The sequence below is a fragment of the Chiloscyllium punctatum genome, chromosome 16, assembly GCF_047496795.1.
Source record: "Chiloscyllium punctatum isolate Juve2018m chromosome 16, sChiPun1.3, whole genome shotgun sequence".
Taxonomy (NCBI): domain Eukaryota; kingdom Metazoa; phylum Chordata; class Chondrichthyes; order Orectolobiformes; family Hemiscylliidae; genus Chiloscyllium; species Chiloscyllium punctatum.
The window spans coordinates 28,579,926-28,606,643 of record NC_092754.1 but is presented as its reverse complement, the minus strand read 5'-3'; the positions used below and the strand labels follow the sequence as shown (position 1 = coordinate 28,606,643).

Below are 26,718 nucleotides of genomic sequence, written 5' to 3'. Positions count from 1 at the left end.
TGGCCAGTTTGGCCAGGCCCAGGAGCAGACCCACGAGGAGGTCCTCGGACCTGCCCTCCCTCCTCCGTACCGGGTGCCCGAAGATCAGGAGCGTGGGACTGAAGTGCAGCCAGAAACAGAGGAGAAGGTTTCTAAGAAAATCAAAAAGGGGAGTGCAAAGGCCCACACCCAATATAGACATGGTCCACGGACTCCACAGCGCCACAGAACAAGCAGTTGGGCTGGGAGTCCATGAACCATCGCAATCTGCGGTTACAGGGGACTGCTGCGTGCAGCACCCTCCACCCCAGATCCCCGAGAGAAAGGGGGAGGACTCCCGCGTAGAGAGCCCTCCACTGGGGATCTCCACCGCCCGGTGGCAAATGGGCACGCCAAGGCGTGTCCGGACGGTGGATGAGGGAGAAGAGGTGGACGGTGTGCAGCAGCAGTCGATACAGGGCCTTCCTTTTTATGTCCCTGAAAGCAACAAATTTAAAATTCCGGAGGCGGCTCAGGTTGTGGGGCACAGGCTCCCGCGGGAAGTACGGGACCTTGGGGCCAATGTGAAATTCCATCCGGGCCGGGGTGAGCGCGGACAGGATCCCACCGCACACCTGAGCGTCCTCCAACTGGTGCACTACGTCGGGTCCGAGCACCGCCGTTTTAAGGCGTCGGATGGCGGCGGCCACGTACCGGACGTCTACCGCTGCCCTGCTCGCTATGTCCTGCGGCAGCGTCCAGCCCAGGCCCCCGGCACCCAGCACGTCCCCGACCCTGGTCGCCCTCGCCACCACGGCCCTCCCCTCCGACAGCCACTCGAACCCGCGAGGCAACCCCTGTACTCAATACTCTGACCAATAAAGGAAAGCATACCAAACATCTTCTTCACTATCCTATCTACCTGCAACACGACTTTCAAGGAACAATGAACTTGCACTCTAAGGTCTCTTGGGATATCTGTAAGTCTGTTCTTGAGCACGGGCTGGATGTTCAGGTTCGAGCAAATGGTTAGGTGCTCTCTATGGCAGCCATTGACTCCAGAGTCATACAGTCATAAAGCACGGAAACAGACCCTTTGGTCTGACCAGTCCATGCCTACCATGTTCCCAAACTAGACAAATCCCTCCTGCCAGCACTTGGCCCATATATCTCCAAACCTTTCCTATTGATGACTTATCCAAATGTCTTTTAAACGTTGTAACCATACCTGCATCTACCACTTCCTCTGGCAGTTCATTCCACACAGGAACCACTCTCTGTGTAAAATACCTTGCCCATAAGGTCCTCATTAAGTCTCTCTCCTCTCATGAGTGCACTGAGCAAGGTGTCCTTTAGGTCATGTTGTCACACCAAGAGATGGTGGTGCCAGTGTATAGAGCAGGAATGCATCCACGTGCTCTTGAAGTAACCTTCTTGATAAAGGGGAGTGATGGTTGTGGCCGGCAGCTTTTTCTGAAGTGAACATCCATTTTCATTCCAGTTTCCAACGCAGTGGTTTGCAGGGACTCCCCACCAGGCAGTCACAGACATCGTTGGTGTTGAAATCACCAAGGACGAGGAGGGGCATTCTAGCTGAGTTGAGATATTTGTGTAGAACATATCTTTGTCAGCTGAGTTAGTGTTCAGGGTCTGAGTGTAAGTACAGTGGAGTGTTGTAGCTGCTGGTCTTGAGGGGAGAGGTGCAGGGACACAAAATGTTGAGAATGGGCTGATTGAAAGTTTAGTGGCAATCACCCCTTTGCCATGAAGCAGACACTGAGGGTGTTGTTGACCTTGAGGTCCTCCTGACCAGTAGAGGGTGTAGCAGACATTGTGTTCTGTCACCATCTTGTTCCGAGAAGTGGCCCTCACTCAGACCATGCTGTATTGAAATCCAATCTGCCTCATTCACGGGCTGAGCCTCATTGAGGGCAACTGTTGTCATGAGAGTCACATACCAGCAGGCATGTGTCAGAACATTTGCTCTTTCCTTCATTTGTAATGGAGTTTAGAGCTCATGTCTTCTTTTCTGTAGCAGTTTGGCCACATTAAGAGATGCCCATTGATCACTGCATGACAGCTGGGTAAATGGGAAGGCAGTCATTTACTGAGGTCACTCTTTCTAGGCTCCTCTCCGATTCAGGGGTGAGCCGTACTGTCCTTTCAGAAAGCCGCTTGGTCAATCAGGATATAGTCACCACGGGATAATGTTGTCTCTCAATCATCAGCCAGCACCCCATTGCTTGCCAATGCTCTAGGATCTGCTTGTTGAGTTTCACTTGGAGGCTGGACTCATTTATTTTTCCTGCAAAGTGGAGCATTAAGGTGGAGCAGTTTCTCTGTCTGACGCCCTTCAAACCTGAACTTCATCGTTCATGGCCCAGTGAACTGAGATGGAACTAGTTTGTCCTGCCCCTGGAAGGTCGCTGACCAAAGCTTCCCTTGCTATTTTATTCTTGTTTAACGTACCAATAACCATCATCTAGACAGTGTGCTCCGGAACCTAATTGCCATTCGATACACTTGCCATCCTTCCACCTTGGCTGTTACCTTTGTCAGATTATCTGGCCCAGACGGTGTCAGGTTCACTATTTCTCCCCTCACTACTTGTTGCCCATCAACTCAGATACTGGGCCTGGGTGTTGGAGCCAGCAAGGTGTAGCTGAGGGCCAGTGACTGAACTGTCAGGGTACTACCTTTATCTGAACAGCCTATATATCCCTCTACATATGTCAACAAAAGTCCGACCCCATTTGATGCCCTCGCCACTAAAAAGAGTCTACACTTCAAAAGTATTTCTTCAGTTATACAGCGCTTTGGAGTCTCCTGAGGGTCTGAGTTAAACAAGCTCTGCCTATGAACTGTACTATATTCATGATTCACCTTCGGAACCACATGACACCAAGTTAGAGTCCAAAAGGTTTATTTGCAACTATAAGATTTCAGAGTCCCCACTCCCTCCTCAGGCAGCTAGTGAGACAGAATACTTTGGACACAGAATTTAAAAGTAAAAGATACAACTTATGCGGATGTATTGAACAAACCTAGATGGCTATTAAGTCTTTAGTCAATTAGAATGGAGATGCAGGTTTTGATTAATTAATATGTAAATCCTTGCCCCAGGGTAACTTCGGGTTTTATCACAATAAAGATGACACCTTAGGTCAGACATTGCATTTTATGCAGGTCCTGGGCCTCCTCCACCGCCACTCCCTCACCACCCGACGCCTCGAGGAAGAACGCCTCATTCTCCACCTCGAACCCTTCGATCCCAGGGCATCAATGTGGACTTCACCAGTTTGCTTATTTCCCCTCCCCCCACCTTACCCCAGTTCCAACCTTCCAGCTCAGCACCGCCCTCATGACCTGACCCACCTGTCAATCTTCCTTCCCACCTATCCGCTCCACCCTCCTCTCTGACCTATCACCTTCACCCCCACCTCCATCCATCTGTTGCACTCTCAGCTACCTTCTCTCCAGCCCCACCCCCCTCCCATTTATCTCTCCACCTCAGAGGCTGCCAGCCTCATTCCTGCTTAAGGGATTTTGCCCAAAACATCGTTTTTCCTGCTCCTCGGATGCTGCCTGACCTGTTGTGCTTTTCCAGCACCACTCTAATCTAAACATTGCGTTTTATGTATGAGGCCATGTTTCAGTCTGTTTTATCTCATCCTGGAACCAGAATGGTTTTATTTCCTAACTAGGCATCTAGAAAATGCCACTTTGACAGACTGCCTACACACCATGTGCTTTTTGAATAAAATAAAATGTATTTGCAAATTCAAATCTGCAAATGCAAATTCACCCCATAGACTTATATGTGTGTGTGTGTGTGAGGGAGAGGGAGAGAGCGTGTGTGTGTGTGTGTGTGTGTGTGTGTGTGAGGGAGAGGGAGAGAGCGTATGTGTGTGTCTGTGTGTGTGAGGGAGAGGGAGAGAGCGTGTGTGTGTGTGTGTGTATGTGTGTGTGTGTGAGAGAGAGAGCGTGTGTGTGTCTGTGTGTGTGTGAGGGAGAGGGAGAGAGCGTGTGTGTGTCTGTGTGTGTGTGTGTGAGGGAGAGAGCGTGTGTGTGTGTGAGGGAGAGGGAGAGCGTGTGTGTGTGTGTGTGTGAGGGAGAGAGCGTGTGTGTGTGTGAGGGAGAGGGAGAGAGCGTGTGTGTGTCTGTGTGTGTGTGAGGGAGAGGGAGAGAGTGTGTGTGTGTCTGTGTGTGTGTGTGAGGGAGAGGGAGAGAGCGTGTGTGTGTCTGTGTGAGGGAGAGGGAGAGAGCGTGTGTGTGTGAGGGAGAGGGAGAGAGCGTGTGTGTGTCTGTTTGTGTGTGTGTGTGTGTGAGGGAGAGGGAGAGAGCGTGTGTGTGTCTGTGTGTGTGTGTCTGTGTGTGTTTGTGTGAGGGAGAGGGAGAGAGCATGTGTGTGTCTGTGTGTGTGTGAGGGAGAGAGCGTGTGTGTGTGTGTGTGTGTGAGGGAGAGGGAGAGAGCGTGTGTGTGTCTGTGTGTGTGTGTCAGGGAGAGGGAGAACGCGTGTGCGTGCGTCTGTGTGTGTGTGTGTGTGAGAGGGAGAGGGAGAGAGCGTGTGTGTGTGTGTGAGAGAGAGGGAGAGAGCGTGTGTGTGTGTGTGAGGGAGAGAGTGTGTGTGTGTCTGTGTGTGTGTGTGAGGGAGAGAGTGTGTGTGTGTCTGTGTGTGTGTGTGTGAGGGAGAGAGCGTGTGTGTGTCTGTGTGTGTGAGAGGGAGAGAGCGTGTGTGTGTCTGTGTGTGTGTGTGTGAGAGGGAGAGAGTGTGTGTGTGAGTGTGTGTGTGCATGCACGCGTCATCTAGGTTTGTTCAATACATTCAAACAAGTTGTATGACCCTTTGATCTTTTACTATAAATTCTATGTCCGAAGTATTCTGTCGCACTAGCTGCCTGAGGAAGGAGCGGGGATTCTGAAAGCTTGTGATTGCGAATAAACTGTTGGACTATCACCCAGTGTCATGTCCACCTGGCACCTCCACATCAGGGCTCCTGATGAATCCTAGTCTTTGCTTTCACTGCCTCATACAAGGGTCCATTCCACTTGTTGATCACTGCACTGAAGATCTCCCTGCCATCCTTTCTAAAACTGCCCGGTGTTGTTAGCCTGGCTGATGCTGCTCTGACATCTGCCTGTTACTTCATCTTTATACTCCCTCTCCCTCCTGCTCTGGTTATGCTGAGGTGAACTGAACTTTGACTTTTCACCTCATTCCCACTTTTCAGTCAATCTGCCACCTTTAGTAAATGTACTTAATTCTGAGAAACTATACCCAGCTCGCTATAACCTCTGAGCCCTAGACAAGTGCACTCATTACTTGAAATCTACATTTTATTTCCCAAGAGTATCCTGAAACCCCTTTAACACCAAAATAGTAACTATGCCCATCACCATAGCACCCAGTTTATAGATATATTTAATCAACCTGATCAGGTACTTTATAATCCACCTGCAGAGTAGTTGGGACTTGAATCCAAGCCCTCTGGCTTAGAGGTAGGGGCACTACCACTGCACCACAAGGGCCCTTAGCACCCAGTTTATACTCTTTTGAAAAAAACAATTAAACTAAATTATACCAAATTAAAAGTTTGCAATCACATAAAGGAACATGGTGACAAATTCCAAAGCTCAACGGATACTTTAAATTAAAATCTCGTTATGAGTGGAAGTCATGCACTCCAGCCCCCACGGTGCCCAGCAAGCATGGGAGAGCTCAAACCTATCAGGGACAGCACTCTGTTTATATGAGTACAGCAAATACCTGTGATAGACTTTGAGGGTATCACTCCAAGATTTTATTTTTCTCTCCTCTGTTAAGATGCTCTCCAAAACTTTTAAAATATTCTTTCTCAGGATGTGGGTTTCACTGGCTGGCCCAGCATTTACTGCCCGTCCTGACATCCTGAAGAAAGTGATGCTGAGCTCCTTCCCTCTTTGTGGTTGATTGACCTGTTCCATTATTTCTTATCATGACTTGGGGTGGCACGGTGGCTCAGTGGTTAGTGCTGCTGCCTCAGAGTGTCAAGGACCTGGGTTCGATTCCAAGTGTCTGTGTGGAGTTTTGCACATTCTCCCCGTGTCTGTATAGCTTTCTTCCCATGGTCCAAAGATGTGTGGGTTAGGTGGATTGGCCATGCTAAATTGCCTATAGTGTCCAGGGATGTGTAGGTTAGATGGGTTAGCTGTAGGAAATGTGGGGTTATAGGGTAGGGAGATTCGTCTGGGTAGGATGCTGTTTGGAGGACTGGTGTGTACACGATGGGCTGAATGGTCTACTTCCACACTGTAGGGAAACGATGTTTTGGTGTCAGATTTTACCAGGTAATGCTCCTGTGAACCTTGAGGTATGTTCCTAAAACGTAATGGCTGTATAAATGCACATTGATGTTTACATCTCTTGTCTGGCTTGGCAACAGCTTTGGGGAAGGAAGGAAGGGGAGAATTAATGTTGCTCGTTTTGATGCACTGAACCGCTGGAATTTATTTCATTCTTGAGTCTGTCTTCTGTGCTGCTTGGCAGGTAATTTCATCAGTGGAATTAAAGTGCCAATCTTCAGGGGATGTGACAGAATGCACGGTGAAAGAGAGAGAGGGAAAAAAAAACCTTACAGCACCAAGAGAATTCATTGCCTTCCGGAAACATAGCCGAGTAAGCGCTCAGTGTCAGGCACAGAAGTGTTTTCTACCCCTGTTAATCTAAATTCTGTCAGATCCTGAGAGAACCGGGGGGGGGGTTCCTTTCTATTCTGTGGCCCTGTTCTGAATTAATGCATCCCACACATCCAAAGGGCCAGAGATGTTTTTACAGATAAATGCTAGGAACTCTATAGCCCTGGTTGTACATGAATACTGGAAAGGCAGGGAGACATCTTTCAGTGACTCTGGAGCAGGCGCTCTCCTCACTGATGAATTGAACCAGTTCACTGGTTTTGGAAAGGGTGAGTGTGGTGGAATCTTGAATTGTACTCAAAAGCAACCTCTGCTGCATAAACACAGATTACCAAACAGGAAAGAAAACATTTTTTTCCCCCTTCTACATTAGATGACAGCCTGATGGCCCTTTGTAAATCTGGTGGATTTGTTGCTTTGAGCTTCACGCTGTAGTGTCCCTATGCCTCTGTTATTCTGACACCGTTACTAATGATGGACCTCAGCACTAGCCTTCCTATAAACAGCTTCCCGGGCCCTGCTAATTGCAGTAGCTTTGTCTCTCCCCTTTCAATTTGTGATCGAATGTGTAAAGGATTCGGTGAATTAAGCTTCACAAAGACCAGAGAGAGCTGCTGCTTGAACAGATAATGGTGCCCCTGAGAGTGTGGGACGTGCTGAGAGTGTTTTATGAGCAGTGTAGTGAAGTCTATGTAAAAATGTAGAGTTACGACATTCAGCAGAGCTTTGCATTCCTGTCGTTCCTCAATGCTGCTGTAAAACTATCAGCTTCCAGCCAGTGTTTTCTGCCCATCCATTTCTCTCCCTTTTCCTAAAACTGATATTTCCTGGTGTATGGTTTTGTGGCTCAAGTAATGACCTTGCACCAAGTAGGATATCTATTCGCTGCAGAATGGATGGGGGCTTGGGGAGTGCTCCTCTAATCTTTCCCTCATGTGTGCTTTTGGTAGAGTCCTATGGTACAGAATCAGGCCATTTGACCCAACTGGTCTGTGCTAGCTTTTCATGCTCTGCATGATTCATTGTTATTGGGAATGAGAAGCACAGAACACTCCCTGACCACCTCCCGACTTGAGCAGTTCTGCCCCAGTGACAGTTAGAGAAGTTATACCAGTGAAAGGGACTGTTTTATGTTGCTTTGTGATTATGTCCCTGAAATTTTCTCAGCTATTTGACTTATATACTGGCAGGGAAATATGCTAGAGCTGCTCGGGAGGATTTAACCTAGTAAGGTGGGGGGTTGGGACCCAGGGAGATAGTGAGGAAAGAGATCAATCTGAGACTGGTACAGTTGAGAACAGAAGCGAGTCAAACAGTCAGGGCAGGCAGGGACAAGGTAGGACTAATAAATTAAACTGTATTCATTTTCAATGCAAGGGGCCTAACAGGGAAGGCAGATGAACTCAGGGCATGGTTAGGAACATGGGACTGGGATATCATAGCAATTACAGAAACATGGCTCAGGGATGGGCAGGACTGGCAGCTTAATGTTCCAGGATACAAATGCTACAGGATGGATAGAAAGGGAGGCAAGAGAGGAGGGGGAGTGGCATTTTTGATAAGGGATAGCATTGCAGCTGTGCTGAGGGAGGATATTCCTGGAAATACATCCAGGGAAGTTATTTGGGTGGAACTGAGAAATGAGAAAGGGATGATCACCTTATTGGGATTGTATTATAGACCCCCCAATAGTCAGAGGGAAATTGAGAAACAAACTTGTAAGGAGATCTCAGCTATCTGTAAGAATAATAGGGTAGTTATGGAAGGGGATTTTAACTTTTCAAACATAGACTGGGACTGCCATAGGGTTAAAGGTTTAGATGGAGAGGAGTTTGTTAAGTGTGTACAAGAAAACTTTCTGATGTGGATGTACTTATGAGAGAAGATGCAAAACGTGACCTACTCTTGGGAAATAAGGCAGGACAGGTGACTGAGGTATCAGTGGGGGAGCACTTTGGGGCCAGCAACCATAATTCTATTAGATTTAAAATAATTATGGAAAAGGATAGACCAGATCTAAAAGTTGAAGTTCTAAATTGGAGAAAGGCCAATTTTGACGGTATTAGGCAAGAACTTTCAAAAGCTGATTGGAGGCAGATGTTCGCAGGTAAAGGGACGGCTGGAAAATGGGAAACCTTCAGAAATGAGATAACAAGAATCCAGAGAAAGTATATTCCTGTCAGGGTGAAAGGGAAGGCTGGTAGGTATAGGGAATGCTGGATGACTAAAGAAATTGAGGGTTTTGTTAAGAAAAAGAAGGAAGCATATGTCAGGTATAGACAGGATAGATCGAGTGAATCCTTAGTCGAGTACAAAGGAAGTAGGAGTATAGTTAAGAGGGAAATCAAGAGGGCAAAAAGGGGACATGAGATAGCGTTGGCAAAAAGAATTTAGGAGAATCCAAAGGGTTTTTACAAATACACTAAGGACAAAAGGGTAACTAGGGAGAGAATAGGGCCCCTCAGATATCAGCAAGGCGGCCTTTGTGTGGAGCCGCAGAAAATGGGGGAGATACTGAATGACTATTTTGCATCAGTATTTACAATGGAAAAGGATATGGAAGATATAGAATGTAGGGAGATAGATGGTGACATCTTGCAAAATGTCCATATTACAGAGGAGGAAGCACTGGATGTCTTGAAACGGTTAAAGGTGGATAAATCCCCAGGACCTGATCGGTGTACCTGAGAACTCTGTGGGAAGCTAGAGAAGTGATTGTTGGGCCTCTTGCTGAGATATTTGTATCATCGATAGTCACAGGTGAGATGCCGGAAGACTGGAGGTTGGCTAACGTGGTGCCACTGTTTAAGAAGGGCGGTAAAGACAAACCAGGGAACTATAGACCGGTGAGCCTGACGTTGGTGGTGGGCAAGTTGTTGGAGGGAATCCTGAGGGACAGGATGTACATGTATTTGGAAAGGCAAGGACTGATTCGGGATAGTCAACATGGCTTTGTGCGTGGGAAATCATGTCTCACAAACTTGATTGAATTTTTTGAGGAAATAACAAAGAGGATTGATGAGGGCAAGCGGTAGATGTGATCTATATGGACTTCAGTGAGGTGTTCGACAAGGTTCCCCATGGGAGACTGATTAACAAGGTTAGATCTCATGGAATACAGGGAGAACTAGCCATTTGGATACAGAACTGGCTTATAGGTAGATGACGGAGGGTGGTGGTGGAGGGTTGTTTTTCAGACTGGAGGCCTGTGACGAGTGGAGTGCCACAAGGATCAGTGCTGGGTTCTCTACTTTTTGTCATTTACATAAATGATTTGGATAAGAGGTACAGTTGGCACGTTTGCAGATGACACCAAAATTGGAGGTGTAGTGGACAGCAAAGAGGGTTACTTCAGTTTACAATGGGGTCTGGACCAGATGGGCCAATGGGCTGAGAAGTAGCAGATGGAGTTTAATTCAGATAAATGCGAGGTGCTGCATTTTGGGAAAGCAAATCTTAGCGGGACATACACACTTAATGGTAAGGTCCGAGGGAGTGTTGCTGAACAAAGACACCTTGGAGTGCAGGTTCATAGCTCCTTGAAAGTGGAGTCGCAGGTAGATAGGATAGTGAAGAAGGCGTTTGGTATGCTTTCCTTTATTGGTCAGAGTATTGAGCACAGGAGTTGGGAGGTCATGTTGCTGCTGTACAGGACATTGGTTAGGCCACTGTTGGAATATTGCATGCAATTCTGGTCTCCTTCCTATCGGAAAGATGTTGTGAAACTTGAAAGGGTTCAGAAAAGATTTACAAGGATGTTGCCAGGGTTGGAGGATTTGAGCTATAGGGAGAGGCTGAACAGGCTGGGGCTGTTTTCCCTGGAGTGTCAGAGGCTGAGGGGTGACCTTATATAGGTTTACAAAATTATGAGGGGCATGGATAGGGTAAATAGACAAAGTCTTTTCCCTGGGGTCAGGGAGTCCAGAACTGGAGAGCATAGGGTGAGAGGGTAAAGATATAAAAGAGACCTAAGGAGCAACTTTTTCACACAGAGGGTGGTGTGTGTATGGAATGAGCTGCCAGAGGAAGTGCTGGAGGCTGGTACAATTACATTTAAGAGGCATTTGGATGGATATATGAATAGGAAGGGTTTGGAGGGATATGGGCCGGGTGCTGGCAGGTGGGACTATATTGGTTTGGGATATCTGGTCGGCGTGGACAGGTTGGACCGAAGGGTCTGTTTCCATGCTGTACATCTCTATGACTCTATGACTCTATGACTAAGATGTCAGTCTGGTTAACTCACCAGTCCTCTGTTCTTCCTGAGAATTAACCTTCAAAACCAAACAAATAAACCATTTATGTCAGCCTGCTTGGCACCCCTTCCTCATTCCTGAAGAAGGGCTTCTGCCCGAAACGTCGATTCTCCTGCTCCTTGGATGCTGCCTGACCTGCTGCGCTTTTCCAGCAACACATTTTCAGCTCTGATCTCCAGCATCTGCAGTCCTCACTTTCTCCTAGATAAAACCTGCCAGCGTAGTAAGAATGAAATCCTGTGGTTGTGTTGTACATTTTCAAGTTTCATTCTTTGCTTTCTGTTGATTAATACTCGATCAGTGACTCTCCAAATTCAGCGCAAAAGATGATGTGTCAATCTTTCTTGTTCAAACGTTTCATTTCAGGATAAAGCGCACTCTGAGATCGTGATGCTTGCAGCACAGTGCAAAGGTCACCGTCACGAAGAGGTCATTCAGCGACAGCGTGAGGCACTGGCTGAGCTACGAGCCAGGGTGAAGGTGCTGGAACAGATTCCCACTTCTAGTAAGAGTCCGTTTACTGATCAAAACTTTGTCTCTACTCTCTGACATCTGTCCACATTATCCAGCCAGTAAAGCAGCAGCCTAACACCTACACCATCCCAGACATTATCATTCCTTGCCAGCTCCAACCCACTTCATGGTTAGACTCTTCAATATTGTTTCAGGGACCCTCATATCAGACACAGCTTTCCGAATCAGAGGCCAGCCTGTTTCCAGACTGCCTTTCCCTCTGGGGAAGGATTGCTTGTCCCCAAAGTATCCCACATTCTAGCTGTCAGAATCAGCCCTTCCACAAAGTCAGGATAAGTGAATCTACTAGTTCCCTTTAACCTCACTCTGGGCTTGAATTAAGCAGAACCCAATAAATTAAACAAGCACTTACATGAAGGGAGGTGGTGGCATAGTAATGATGTCAACTGGACGAGCAAACCAGTTGTTGTCGCTGGTCAGTTAGCTTTGTAGTCTGCACAGCTGGTTCGTGGTACAGTGAAGAAGGGCTTATGCCCGAAATGTCAATTCTCCTGCTCCTTGGATGCTACCTGACCTGCTGTGCTTTTCCAGCAGCACATTTTTCAGCTCTGATCTCCAGCATCTGCAGTCCTCACTTTCTCCTAGTGATACAGTGACTCCAACAGCATGAGTTTAATTCCCACACTGGCTGATGCTTCCATGATGGACTTTCCTTCTCAACCGTTCCCTTCACTTGAGGCATGATGACACTCAGATTAAACTCGAGAGAGAGTCATCTCTCTCTAATGGGACTATAGCAACTTCTATTTTTCCTGTGACCTGGAACCCCAGGCTAATGTTCTACCACGACAATTGGTGAAATTTGAATTCAATTAAAAATATACAGTTTCATGGCAATCATGTAACTACTGTCAAATGTCATCAAGATCTCATCTGATTCACTAATATCCTTTCGGGAAGGCAAACTGCTCTCCTTACCTGGTCTGGCCTACACGTGACACCAGACCCATCACAATGTAGTTAACTCTTAATTGCTGTCTGTAGGAGTTGGGTAATCAATGCTGGCCCAGCCAATGAGATCCACATCCCATGAGTGAGTTTTAAAAAGAACGATTGTATATAGCACCTTTTACAACCTCAGGATCCCAAAGCATCTTATGGCCAGTGAAGAGTTTGTTGAAGAGTAGTCAGTGGTATCATTTAGGAGTGGACTGTGATAAAGGTCAGAAACACGCAATGACCAACACACACGAGGTTTGCAGAACATCCAACATAACCTGCTCAAACCTTTCATCAGACCTTTTTCCTGCTCCTCAGATGCTGCCTGATCTGCTGTGCTTTTCCAGCACCACACTCTCGACTCTAATCTCCAGCATCTGCAGTCCTCACTTTTGCACAATTCATCAAAGCCTCTGCCTAATCTCAATGCCCTGTACCCCAGTGCCACCCAGCTACATTACAGCCCATTTTGAGAGCCAGCTACATCACAACAAAAAAAAAATCTTGGGTCACATTGGTCTCAAGTCCTGCTTTGGGAAAATGCTGTTTTCTGTCAGACAGGCATTGGAAAAAAGTGGAAAGCTTAACGGAACTGAAGGTCTCTAATCCTGTCGTTAAATCTCGTTCTGGATTAATGGTGCTGGAAAAGCACAGCAGTTCAAGCAGCATCCGAGGAGCAGTAAAATCGACGTTTCAGGCAAAAGCCCTTCATCAGGAATAAAGGCAGAGAGCCTGAAGGGTGGAGAGATAAGTGAGAGGAGGGTGGGGTGGGGAGAAAGTAGCATAGAGTACAATAGGTGAATGGGGGAGGGGATGAAGGTGATAGGTCGGGGGGGGGAAGGGGGAGTGAATAGGTGGAAAAGAAAATAGGCAGGTAGGACAGGTCATGGGGACAGTTACTGAGCTGGAAGTTTGAAACTAGGATGAGGTGGGGGAAGGGGAAATGAGGAAGCTGTTGAAGTCCACATTGATGCCCTGGGGTTGAAGTGTTCCGAGGCGGAAGATGAGACGTTCTTCCTCCAGGCGTCTGGTGGTGAGGGAGCGGCGGTGAAGGAGGCCCAGGACCTCCATGTCCTTGGCAGAGTGGGAGGGGGAGTTGAAATGTTGGGCCACAGGGCGGTGTGGTTGATTGGTGCGGGTGTCCTGGAGATGTTCCCTAAAGTGCTCTGCTAGGAGGCGTCCAGTCTCCCCAATGTAGAGGAGACCGCATCGGGAGCAACAAATACAAACTAATACACCACTAATCCAGAATCTGGTTTCCAGCATCTGCAGTCATTGTTTTTACCTAGCTAAATCTCATTCAGCCTGGCGATTTCCCACATTGTGAATGTGATGCCCATTCCTTCCCCTGTTATGTCCCAAAGCTCAGACTAACCTCCAACGTTGACACTCACCAGCTGGTACCTTCAGGGAAGAGGGTGGAAATACGGGATAGGAAACGAATTGGGGTTAATCATGTCAAAAAAAACAAGGAACCCATGTTTATTCCACTGGACAGAATGCAGGTGGTGAGGTGACTGGCACGGAGAGAGGGGTGTTAGCAGGGAGGGCACCATCCACATATTGCATCCATCATCTCTGTGCAATGAAACTTGTAGCAAGTAATGCAAACACTGTGGACTGACAGTCAAACAGCAGAGTGTAATTTGCCCCGGCACTTAAACCTGCTCGCTCTCCCGTGTTCGGTATCTGGCCCACTTGCTAACTCCCATGTATGCATGGGAGTTATTGTCATTTAAAAAGAACCAATATTACCACAGTTTTACTAGAGAGCTTTTACTACTACATTGAATGCTGGGATAGTTCTGCCTCCAATGCCATGGTTTTGATTTGTTTTCCAGAGAAAAGGGAGAAAAGGCATGAATGAACATGGCAGGTGATTTGTCATCACTCAGATGGATCAATCCTTTTCCTGTCTGGGGTCTGTCTATCACAGTCTGTGATGATGGGAGAGGTTGAACGTTTTTACTCTGTGAGAAATTACTTGCTCAGTAAATGGAGCTTGATTTCCCTCTGTAGCCAGTGGCTCAGTCTTTGCCACATTTATATTTTGAGTTTGATGTGGGAAGACAGTGAGCAAAGATTCAGCACCTGGGCTATATCCAAAGCTGCAACTCGAGGTGCCTCACAAGAGTGTAATCATTGAGGCGCACTATGGCCCATCTTATTGAGGAAAGTGGGGATGGACACGACTCGGTGACCAATGACATTCTGAGCATGCTCTGGGAATGCCTGATGGGGACTGGTTAGAGGCAGCTTTTCTCGATATCCGACCCTTGCTGGTCTGGACATGACCTGCACTACCCCTTTGGAAGCAAGAAGGTACATTTTCCTCACTTGATTCAAAATCACACTTTTAGAAACGCAGGCAGGTGAATCATCCTGAGTTTGCATAACTCCTGACACAAGTGGTTTGAATAGGATGTTTTCCTGACTCTCCAAAGCCTGTAACTCTTTACCAGATCTTTCAAACAGGTTCTGACACCTAACTCTGTGTTTTCCTTTGACCATGACAATGATTTACTGATTCCTCTTGGGCCTGCTGTACAGTACAGCCCCCGTGTTATTAACCAGTGTCAGTCCGCAGTGTCTGCTGTACAGTCCAACCCCTGTGTTATTAGCCAGTGTCAGTCCGCAGTGTCTGCTGTACAGTACAGCCCCCGTGTTATTAACCAGTGTCAGTCCGCAGTGCCTGCTGTACAGTACAGCCCCTGTGTTATTAACCAGTGTCAGTCCGCAGTGCCTGCTGTACAGTACATCCCCTGTGTTATTAACCAGTGTCAGTCCGCAGTGCCTGCTGTACAGTACAGCCCTCGTGTTATTAACCAGTGTCAATCCGCAGTGTCAGCTGTACAGTCCAGCCCCTGTGTTATTAACCAGTGTCAGTCCACAGTGCCTGCTGTACAGTACAGCCCCGTGTTATTAACCAGTGTCAGTCCTACAGCCCCGTGTTATTAACCAGTGTCAGTCCACAGTGCCTGCTTTACAGTACAGACACCTTAATCCAATCAGTGTTGATTTCATGCTGCTTACTGCTGTGTCTGTTGGAGGGAAACCTCTCAGCCTATAGCCACACTGTCCCTTCTTATTTTGAACCAGTCTGCCAGTCTATTTGTCACTGTCTCTCTCTGTCTTTCTCTCTCCCGGGAGCTTGCTTTTTCTAAACACCTGCTACGGTGCCTTAATTTGTTCCCTCACCAGCTCCTCCTCTTTTCAAGTTGCTACACCCCCAAACCCCAACCTTGCTGGACTCCCGTTGCATGGAATCTCGGTACACCCTAGAATGGATTTAAAGCAAAGCAAGTGAAAAATAAAATGTCACTTCCTGTCGGTAGGTGCATTCTGCTCATCACCAACGTGCTTCCCAATTTCCGTCCTGCACCGGACTTTTGTCTCCCGTACAATGGGCCTCATTAGGTCCTGCCCGGTGTATTCCTTTGTCTCTGTTTTTGAAAATAGCTTTCTCTCTGCGGCTATCTCTTCAAATATGGCTGTCTCAGTCTCTGTCTAAATATTTCCATTTCTGTCTGTCTCTTCTAAATAAATGTGTCTCCATCTCTGTTCTCCTCATGCTCTGTCAGAGACAGAAAGGAGTGAAAAATACTCCTTTTTTGTTGGCTCTCCCTACAGAATTTTGGGGCAGAAGATAAAATGTAAGATGTACCTGTCTTCCTATATCAATCCTTCCTCCCTGTTGGTTTTCCCTCGATATCTATGTGCTGCTCTTTTTCTGCATCATTTCCCTACCGTTCTTACTTTCTCTGCCTTTTTCTTGCTCTCTCCCTCTGTCTGTTTCTTCTCCTGTCCTCACTGTGTCTCTATGTCTCTGTTCTTGCACTGTGACCATTTCGAAGGGACATTTACATTCAAGACATTTTCAGCTACCCTTTCCCACGCGCGAAGCACTCAAGTCAAGAGGATCAGGAATGTAATCCATTGTAATTTTCAGAGGTGACTGATTGTGCTCTATCTGTAAGGGGTGGCACAGTGGTTAGCACTGCTCCCTTGTAGTACTGGGGTCCCTGGTTCAATTCCAGCCTTGGGCTGTGTGGAGTTTGTGCATTCTCCCCATGTCTGGGTGGGTTCCCTCCCACAGCACAAAGATGTGCAGGTTTGGTGAATTGGCCAAGCAAAGTTGCCCATTGTGTCCAAGGATATGCAGACTAAATAGTGTACCCGTGGGAAATGCAGGGTCACAGGGATGGGGTGAGACGCCTCTTTAGAGGGCCAGGGTGGACGTGATGGGCTGAATGGCCTGCTTTCACACTGTCGGGATCCTCTGAAGGTATGAGGGCTTATTTAAATTCTTAGCCAAGGATTTAATGTCAGAGTGGGATGACAGGATGGAGATAAGAAAGCAGCTTTAGATTTCATTTGAACCTTTGATCTTGGCAGGAATCAGCCAGGAGCAGGCCTCCCAACACCTGACAGTTCTGAAGAAGGAGCTGACTGACCTGCAGTCCCAGCGAGCGCTCAGCGGGAGTGAATCCTTCAGCAACTCCTCACCCAGTAACGATTCAGCGAAACTGGTAATGTTAGTCGTTTTCACCCTGCTGGGTGGCTGCCATCAAACTCCCTGATGTCCCAGCCTGTTCATTCAAAAGATCTCATTAACTTTGCATCATAAATAAGTGCACTCATTTACTTAAGTAATTGATTTTTCCTCACAGAGATGCTTAGTCATAGCAAAGTGAGCTGCAGAGTAGCAGCAGGGAACTTAAGTCAGCAGCGAGAGAATGCCAGCACTGGGGGGAAAAAACCCTTTGTAAAGTAAGTGCTTTGAATGCTTCCTCCTGAGGTCCCCAGCATCACAATTGCCAGCCTTCAAGTCAATTTGATTCACTTTATGCAATATCAAGAAATGGCTGAAGAAATTAGGCCTGTTAATAGACAAGTTGTGTCAGTACAGCTATAACACCGGCATCTGCCCAACATGGCAGAAGACTGCTCAGGTTTGTCTTAACTGTCCACAAGTAGCAGGACAAATCCAACCTGACTAATTACCAACATATCAGTCTACTCTCAATCTTCACTATAGTGATGAAGCGTGCTATCAAACAGCAAGTCTTCAACACTAACCCTGACAATCACTTTGTGTTCAGCAAGGACCACACCCAGCTCCTGATCTTGTTCCAATGTGGACAAAAAAAGCTGGACTCCAGAGGGGAAGTGAGAGTGACTACCCCTAACATCAAGGCAGCATTTGACCCAAAGAGCCCAAGCAAAGCTAGAGCCGTTGGGAATCGGGGAAAACTCTCCACTGGTTGGATTAGATTACATTACATTACAGTGTGGAAACAGGCCCTTCGGCACAAGTCCACACTGATCCGCAACCCACCCATACATTTACCCCTTACCTAACACTACGGGCAATTTAGCATGACTAATTCACCTGACCTGCACATCTTTGGACTGTGGGAGGAAACCCACACAGACACAGGGAGAACATGCAAACTCCACACAGTCAGTCACCTGAGGCAGGAATTGAACCCGGGTCTCAGGCGCTGTGAGGCAGCAATGCTAACCACTGTGCCACCTAGGAAGATAGTTGTGTCTGTTGAAGTTCAGGCATCTTAGCTCCAGGGCATCAGTGCTGGAGTTTCTCAAGATATATGTTTTCTAACCAATGGGTTCAGAGATCTTATTAAACACCTTTGGAGCAGGTGGCGCTTGAAACTGGGCCTCCTGGCTCAGAGACAGGGTAGTGTCCAAGACGCAACCAACTTTAGCTGCTTCATCAATTACCTTTTCTCCATCATAAGGTCAGAGGTGAGGATATTCACGAGTGATTTCACAATGTTCAGCACCTTTTACCACCCCTGAAATATCAGAAAGATCTGGACAACATCCATGCGTGGTCTAATAAGTGGTAAGCATTATTTAGGCCACACAGTGCCAAGCAATGACCATCACCAATAAAAGAGATTCCAAGCATCGTGCCTTGACATTCAATGGCACTAGCATTACTGAATAGCCCACTACCGTTATGCCTCTTACAGGGGGAGTGCACTGGTAATCAGGTCTAACTACTGCATGAGCCATCCCAACAGAATAAATGTGTCATCGAAACACCAAAATAGTCAATTTGTTTCACATGCACAAGAACAGGAACCAGCCTTAGCTTGATTTCAAGAAGCTTGTTATTGACTTGGTTTTCCTCAGAATAATTACATCATCACCAGAAATAAAGTGTGCTGATACACACTTAAATGAATCAAACCAAACTCTGAGATCAGCGAAGATCTTAGAGAATAGCTAGTTGGTGTATTCACTTCGGGACTGAAACTGTATGGTCTCGTGGAAGGTGATATAGATGACTCAGAGATTAGAAAAAGATCTCAGTGGCAAAACGGCCCATTTCCAGTGATGTTTCACCAGGCAGTGGCTAAAATAATGCATACCTGCTATATCACATTGGCAACATGCATGAGATGTCCATGCATTTTGATATGCCCAGCTTCTGAACCATGCAGCAGAAAGATTCAAAAATAGTTCAAGTGAAAACCACAGGACATGACATGATTCACCGTGGGCGCTTGTCTGCGTGGCTGACAGAACAAAATTAAAGCTTGTGGTAATTTTCTAATCTAAAACCCTGCTGAACATGCCTGATGGAAGAGGTAGTAGGAGAGCATTACTGGGGTGGGAGGGCTCTTTGATGATGGCATCCTCTCTGCAGCAGCGAGAGGTGTAAATGGTCCATGGATGGACGGTTGGCTTCCGTGAATGTCTGGGCTGTGCACACTACCTTCTGTAGTTTCTTCCAGTCCTGGGCAGAAGAGTTGCTGTACCAGACCATTGTACACCCAGACAGCACGCTTTCTGTGCTGCATCTGTAAACATTGGTGAGGGTTGTTATGGACATGACGAATTCCCTAACCTGCCTGAGGAAGAAGCAGCATTATTGTGCCTTGACTGTCACATTTATATGGAGGTGTCCAGGACAGGTTGTCGGTTATCGTCACTCCCAGGAACTTGATGCTTTCAACCCTCTCAATCTCCACTCCATTGATGTAGATAGGGGCTTGTTCGACTCCTTTCTTCCTGAAGCCAACGGTCAGTTATTTTGTTTTGCTGAAATTGAGAGAGCAGTTGTTATCACTGTACTATGACACCAAGCCCTCTATCTCCTCTGTGTATTCTGATTCATTGTTATTTGATATCCATCCTACAACAGTGGTGTTACCAACAAACTTGTACATGGCATTCATTTGGAATTTGGTTACACAGTTGTGGGTGTACAGGGAGAATGCAACATTGGTGGGCTCTAGTGTTGTGTGTTGTTGTGGAGGAGGTGCAGTTGTCTATCATCACTGTTTGTGGCCTATGGGTTAGGAAGCTGAGGATTCAGTTGCAAAGGGCGGAGCTGAGACCTTGTTATCCTTGTAGGTGTCCTTGTTATCCAGATGTTCCAGCGATGGGTGGAGGGCTAGGGAAATGGCGTCCAATGTGGACCTATTAAATTGGTAGGCAAATTGCAGGGGATCAAGGCAGGCTGGACAGCTCGCGTTGACATGGCCCATGATCAGCCTTTAGAAGCACACATAGCTTCCTTGCCCCTATACTTTCAGATAAAGTCTTAATGGTCGCATGATACAACTTGATGTTGGCTTTATGCAGTTATCATGACTTAGCAGAGTAGCTTTGCTCTCCAGTGTGCTATCTGTCATCACAGATGAAGGAGTATTACTTCTAGATGTGTGATTGTTGTCTGATATCGTATACAGTACTGTTAGTACCTATCCTGTGCAGTTGATGGTATATGGGTTGGATATGTTGTCTATTTTTTCACAGGACCCAACCATTGCTCATTACAATGTCATATGACCTAGACTGTACATAACAATATAGTATCTTTTAACAAGTCCATGTATTTGTATGAAAATCCCAAACTCTTATGCTTTGCCCTGTTTCAAGTTGGGATAACTACTTGAGTTCTGGTTGGTCCTTGTGCCAGTTCCCCCCGCCCCCATCTTGTACACGTGTGACTGGCTGATAAAGATATGGGAAGGAAGAATTGTATGGATTAGTCTCCCAAGTGTGAGAGCTGTCAGTGAAGGCAAACTGTTGGAGTGGATTGGACATGGATTGAGCAAAGCTATCTTAGCAAGTCGTGCTACATTTGACAATCAGGGATCTTATGGCCCAGCTTTGCAGTGTGTTCTGGGTGACACTATCTGTGGATAGTGAGAAGAGAACACTTCATTTCCTACATATGTCTCTGAAGCACCGAGTACTGCAAACCATTGTCAAACACAATTTGTTGAGGTACACAGAACATACTGATGTGTCAACAGCTATTGCATGAGTGCTATATTTGATTTGTCTTGGAGTAGGGAATTTAGTGAAATGATCACCTGAACGTAATGGTGTGCATGTAAAGGGAATATATCAACGGTGATGCTTGCTCTTGACTATGACTCAGAAGCAAACATGTTTTATCGTCATGTTTTATAGGCTCACATCCTTCCACAGCAGATGGTTAAACTTGAAATCAGTAAGATCTGGAATTGAAAAGCTAATCTAATTGTAACAACTGTTGGTTGTTGTAAGTACCTATCTAAGTTCACTAATGCCCTTTAGGGAAGGACATCTGCCATCTTTACCTGGTTTGGTCTAAATGTGGCTCCAAACCCATAACAAGGTGGTTAACTCTTAATTGCCCTCTGAAGTGGCCTGGGAAGCCAATCAGTTCATGGTCACCATTCAAGGGATAGGTAACAAATGCTGTTCTTACCAACAACACCCACACCCCACTGAAGGAAAGAAAAAGCTTGACCACATTTACTTGTCTGATTGTGGTCTGCAAGCAATAATATCATGGCTACCTCTTGAACTTCATAGAATCCCTACAGTGTGGAAACAGGCCATTCAGCCCAACAGGTCCACACCAACCCTCCAAAGAGTAACCCTCCCAGACCCATTCCCACTACCATTTACTCTACTTTTATTCCTGACTAATGCATCTAACCTACACATCCCTGAACACTACGGGCAATTTTAGCCTGGCCAATTCACCTGACCTGCACATCTTTGGATTGTGGGAGAAAACCGGAGCACCAGGAGGAAACCCATGTAGACAAGGGGAGAATGTGCAAACTCCACACAGCCAGTCACCCAAGGCTGGTATTGAAGCCAGGCTCCTGGCACTGAGGCAGCAGTTCTAACCACTGAGCCACTGTACTGCCCTTCATTAACATACTGTGCTCCATGGATGTAACTTTGACCTTGTTCCTTGATTGGCTTTTCTTCAAATGCTGCTTTGGAGCATTGTATTGTCCTGGGGAATTTAGTGGGCAACTGAATGACCTCCATAGTTTAGCCCAAGACCCTCTGAAACAATATAGCTTGCATATGTCAGGAAAGGCTGGAAACTGGCTGGCTGGATGAAACAAGCCACGCTTTGTTCAAGATTCCGATATTCCATTGAACGTGTTGATAGCTGCTGTCATTGTTCCAGAGTCCTTGCTGCAATTGCTTTAAGTTTGTGCCATTCTTTGTGAGAAGTGTTCATAGTGTGCTGTGTGGGTTGGTCCAGGAGTGCCTTGCTGAAGGACTGATGAGTGTGGAGCCAATGACCAGTGCCAGAAGCCTTTCAGCTATATTAGCTTCAGTGAAATCACAATTCTCTCCCTTACGTTAACACCTGCCTTTGAAATGGTCTGTCTTTTCACCTGGATATTGTAGAATGATATGAACTCAAGCCTGTGTATCTTGAAACTGACTTGAGCTTTAACATAATCTGCTGACATCTGATTAAAAAAAACCTCTCTTAGGATCTTTGCGTGTGATCAGAAATACCAGGGAATTTACTTTCTTCTTAACCCCTCAGTGCCCAGGAAAAAATGTAACTGACTGGTGTTCTCTGTCAGCTATCTGCTGTTCCTGAAACTCAAGATTTTTTCTTTAATCAACTGAATTGCTGAAGAAAACCAATGGACAGTCGATCCATGATGAGATATCAACTTTCCATTTTTCCTTGTGTATCATCATGCTCTTTAAAAAGTGAAAGCAAAAAGCTATCCTGCAGCGAGTATTTTGTTTCTTGGCTTTTCTCTTTTGTGTTATTGCAGCTGTAAGAATATAGGTGTGTGCCTATAGCTGGCATTCACACCAAACAAAAACAGTGATGATGTGATGTTTCCCTTTTTAAAATTTTCACACCCAACAGAAAATGTCTGAATTAACTGTCGTCTGGATACAGGTAAGGCCTTTCCAGTGTAGCAAACATTTTTCCTGTTGTTCTAAACTGCTTTTATTTTTGTTGTTGAATCATTTTTTTTTTAATTAGAGCTGTCCTTTCAGCATCCATTAGCTGCCATTTTATTTAAAAAGTTGGAGATATCCTGGGCTTCTTGAAAACAACCTTGTGTTTCAGAGAGAGAGAGAACGGTACAGTGCTCACTGAGCGTTGTACCCGTTACTGGTTCAGTCTTGGTTGTAGTTGTAACCTCAGATCTGAACTTGGCAAATTGATGGATAAATGTTAGGAAGAAGACTTCTCAGAAGTACCATACTGGCATCACTTTTTCAGTCTGCAGTGTCCAATTACTGTCACCATTATCTTTCAGTGCCCCCTTACTGCCATGACGTGTTTTGTGTTTATGTTAGCCTGTGTCACATAAAGCACAGAGACTTGGGAGTTTTTGTTGAGACAAATGTCTTGAAGTTTATTTCCAATACTGCCTGTTTAGTGATTATGATATCACAGACTAACATACAATCTGTTTCTGTGTTTGCTGATATCACAGTGCTTTATATACAAACAGATGACTGATTACACTGACTCCAGGACACAGAAAGAGTAGCTGAAGGTGAGGGGGTTTATCTTCAAACCAGAAGGTTACATGTCACGATGACATGTGATTGTTTTAAAGGGAGCGGCCTATCTGGTCTGGAATCTATACAACAGTCTTGTCATCAAATAGCGGGATGCTATTATCAGATTGTTTTAAAAAACCAGAATATCCAATACAGTGGATGAAGAGGAAGATGATTTGTTGTGGAGGGATGATTCTGAAACTGAAATCTGATCCAGAGTGGATCTCTACAATGATTCCAAAGTAACTCAGGATAAATTCATTAAACCTTCTTCATCAGGTGCTGAAGGCAATAAATTGATTAGAATTAAAATGTTTTGTTAATGGCTAAAGGTATTTTTGAAGAATTGAACTTATGCAGAAACAAATGCCATATTGATTGAAGTTACTGATGCAGTTTAATTCCTATTTCAAAATGGTAACCACTTACACCAGTGGTTCAACACTTTATTCTTTGCATCCCTCATTTCTGGAAGTATTTTTGATAGGTCCTTATTTACAACCACAATCTACATTGCACAGAGTGCTTCCAGTAAAATGTTGCCAACTCAACACACAGTGCTCCCTCAACCAAAATTCACCTTGCTAGTATTCCCTGTGTAAAGTGGGTGCCAAATATTCTACAGGTACTTTGATCACCTTCCAAGAGCCATAATATAAATAACTATCTTCTTTATCAATAGAACTCAGAACTTCCTCTCACTATCTCTTACCCCAGTACCTTTTAACATTTCTCATTGCAACCTTGTTGTATCTTACTGCTGCTGGATTCTTTCAGTCGCTGCCATTTTGGGGGCCTGGGTTTTGCTCTGTTGTGATCACAAGGAGGCAGAATTTACAAAGTGATGCCTGAGATGCTGTTAGGAAATTGAGAGCTTCTATGTTTATATATTGGATATTACTGTGATATAATAATATGCACAACTTTACAGAGGTTAATATTACAATTTCATATGTTATATTCACAAGAAGATATTACATTACACATAATGAAAACCAAGAAAAATATTGGCTTTAAGTCTGGTATATCAGATCTGGTGAAACGCATCTGTATCGAATGCTAAGTGGGATTAAAAGATGAAGAGGATTACACAAAGTGACACAGTTAATAAATTTACAGCGACTTAGTTTCACACTAATAGAGTTAATTCCTAGTTAATTAACTATGTACTTAATACTCTGCTGATAACATGAGCAAGGACTATTGTTGCCTGTAATGTCAATTATTCTATTTTGGAGGATTTTATGTTTTTGTTTTCATGCCCTCATGCTACTTGGAGAATAGGGTGGTTAGGCTTATCTGAAGGGAAGACCCTCTTGGCAATACAAAAGGTCTACCTGCCAGGCACAAATACCTCTCTGGACGCTCACTCAGAATATAGAAACAGACCTCTCGACTACACTCACTGAGGCTGTCTGAAGCAAGACTCAAACTGTGGATCATTAATGCGGATGCTGGAATTCCAAAATCAGAAATAGGGAAGTCCACAAAGCTTGAGCAGGTCTGGCAGCAAGGGTCAGACAGATGCAGAGTTACTGCTTCAGGTCAAGGTAAATTCTGTGTTTCTCTCTCCATAGATGCTGCTAGGCCTACTGAGCATGTCAGCATCTTCGATTCTCCTTTTCAAACTCTGCATCTTCTGCCTCAGCAGGAACGTTGCCACTAAGCCAAAGGCTGGGGCAGAGGTTCCCATGGGTAAACATACCATAGAATTCTACAGACCAGAATGGTCAAGGTTTGGTGCCCTGTCAGTGCTGACTGAGCTGACCCAGGCCAGGAGCATTAGGACCTGGTGATTGTGGAGGAAATTTGTGCAATGTACAATGAGGCTTATTCCCCAGGCTTCCTATTGACTGCTGTCCAATAGCCCTGCTACAAAGAGTGATGACATGATCAGGTCTGGCTATAATTCCCCACAAGACAAAATGGAAAGGAAAACTGGCATAGTCGAGTATTTGTTAGTTATCTCTCAGATTCCTGTCACAGCTCATTTACTCTGGCTGGTCTCTAGAGGGTCAGTATCTGGAATATTCTGCCTGGAAAGCTGGTTAAGTTGATTCCAGACATTATGTTACAGGGGAGTTGGACAGCTACTTGAGTGAGGAGCCTCCACAGCTACGGACAAAAGGTGGGAATGTAGTACTAAGCAAAGAGTAGGATGGGACGAGTGGCCTCCTTATGTTCTGTAAATCTCTGTTCATTCTGTTCCATGAGATCAGTGGAGTTATTGGCTCATCAAATAGCACCATGGCTTCTTTAATAGCCGAGAGTGTGGTGCTGGAAAAGCACAGCAGGTCAGGCAGCATCTGAAGAACAGGAGAATTGACATTTCGGGCATAACCCATTCCTAGTGAAGGGGTTATGCATGAAATGTTGATTCTCCTGCCCCTCAGATGCTGCCCGACCTGCTGTGCTTTTCCAGCACCATACTCTTGACCCTGATCTCCAGCATCTGTGGTTCTCACTTTCTCCTGGCCTCTTTAATACCAGAATTACTGGTGCAAGTTACCAGTGTCACAGTTTAATGTTTTGTCTGATAGGCAATGTAAGATCTCAAGGAATAGGAGCAGGAGTAGGCCATCTGGCCCTTCGAGCCTGCTCCACCATTCAATATGATCATGGCTGATCCTTTCATTGACTCAGCTCCACTTACCCACCCACTCACCAGAACCCTTAATTCCTTTTACTGTTCAAAGATCTTTGTCTTAAAAACATTCAACAAGGTAGTTCTTCACTGAGCAGGGAATTCGACAGATTCACAACTCCTTTGGTGAAGAAGTTTCTCCAACTCAGTCTGAAATCTCCCCCTTTTTTTGAGGCTGTGCCCTGCTAATTCTAGTTTCACCCGCCAGTGGAAACAATCGCCCTGCTTCGGTCTTATCTATTCCCAAATAATTTTATATCTTAAGATCCCCCCTCCTTCTTCTAAGTTCCAATGAGTATAGCCCCAGTCTACTCAATCTCTCCTCATAAGCCAAGCCTCTCAACTCCAGAATTAACCTAGTGAAACTCCTCAGCACCCCCTCCAGTGCCTGTACACCCTTTCTCAAGTAAGGAGACCAAAACAGTACACAGTACTCTAGGTGTGGCCTCACCAGTACCCTATACAGCTGCAGTATAACCTCTCTGTTTTTAAACTCCATCCCTTTGGCAATGAAGGACAAAATTCCATTTGTCTTCTTAATTACCTGCTGCACCTGCAAACTACCTTTTTGTAATTCATTCACAAGAACACTCAGGTCCCACTGCACAGCAGCGTGCTGCAGTTTTTCACCAGTTAAATAATAGCTGTTATTCCCACCAACAGTGCAGCACTCTCTCAGAGCTGCAGTAGGGTGGGTGTTAACCTGGGCACATGACTGCCCTCTGTAGTGGGACTTAAACTCACAATTGGGGAGAAAACAGGGATAACTGGCACTCTCAGTCCAAATTCACATAAATTAAACGGTTTGGGGGATGAGGACAAAATGCCTGGACCACAGGCTTTCTTATCCCATGGTGAGCTGCTTGCCTGCACTGTAGCTGCAACCACTG

At 45.8% G+C, this 26,718-nt stretch overlaps 1 protein-coding gene across 1 annotated transcript in view; it reads left to right on the top strand.

The window, feature by feature from the left end:
* The window catches only part of LOC140487119 (forkhead-associated domain-containing protein 1-like), a 250,670-nt gene that overhangs the window by 188,981 nt on the left and 34,971 nt on the right, over positions 1-26,718 (top strand). Inside the window, exons 25-26 of the mRNA XM_072586640.1 lie at positions 11,257-11,395; positions 16,759-16,892. Coding sequence (XP_072442741.1) covers positions 11,257-11,395; positions 16,759-16,892 — 273 coding nt within the window. The remainder of the gene's footprint in view (positions 1-11,256; positions 11,396-16,758; positions 16,893-26,718) is intronic.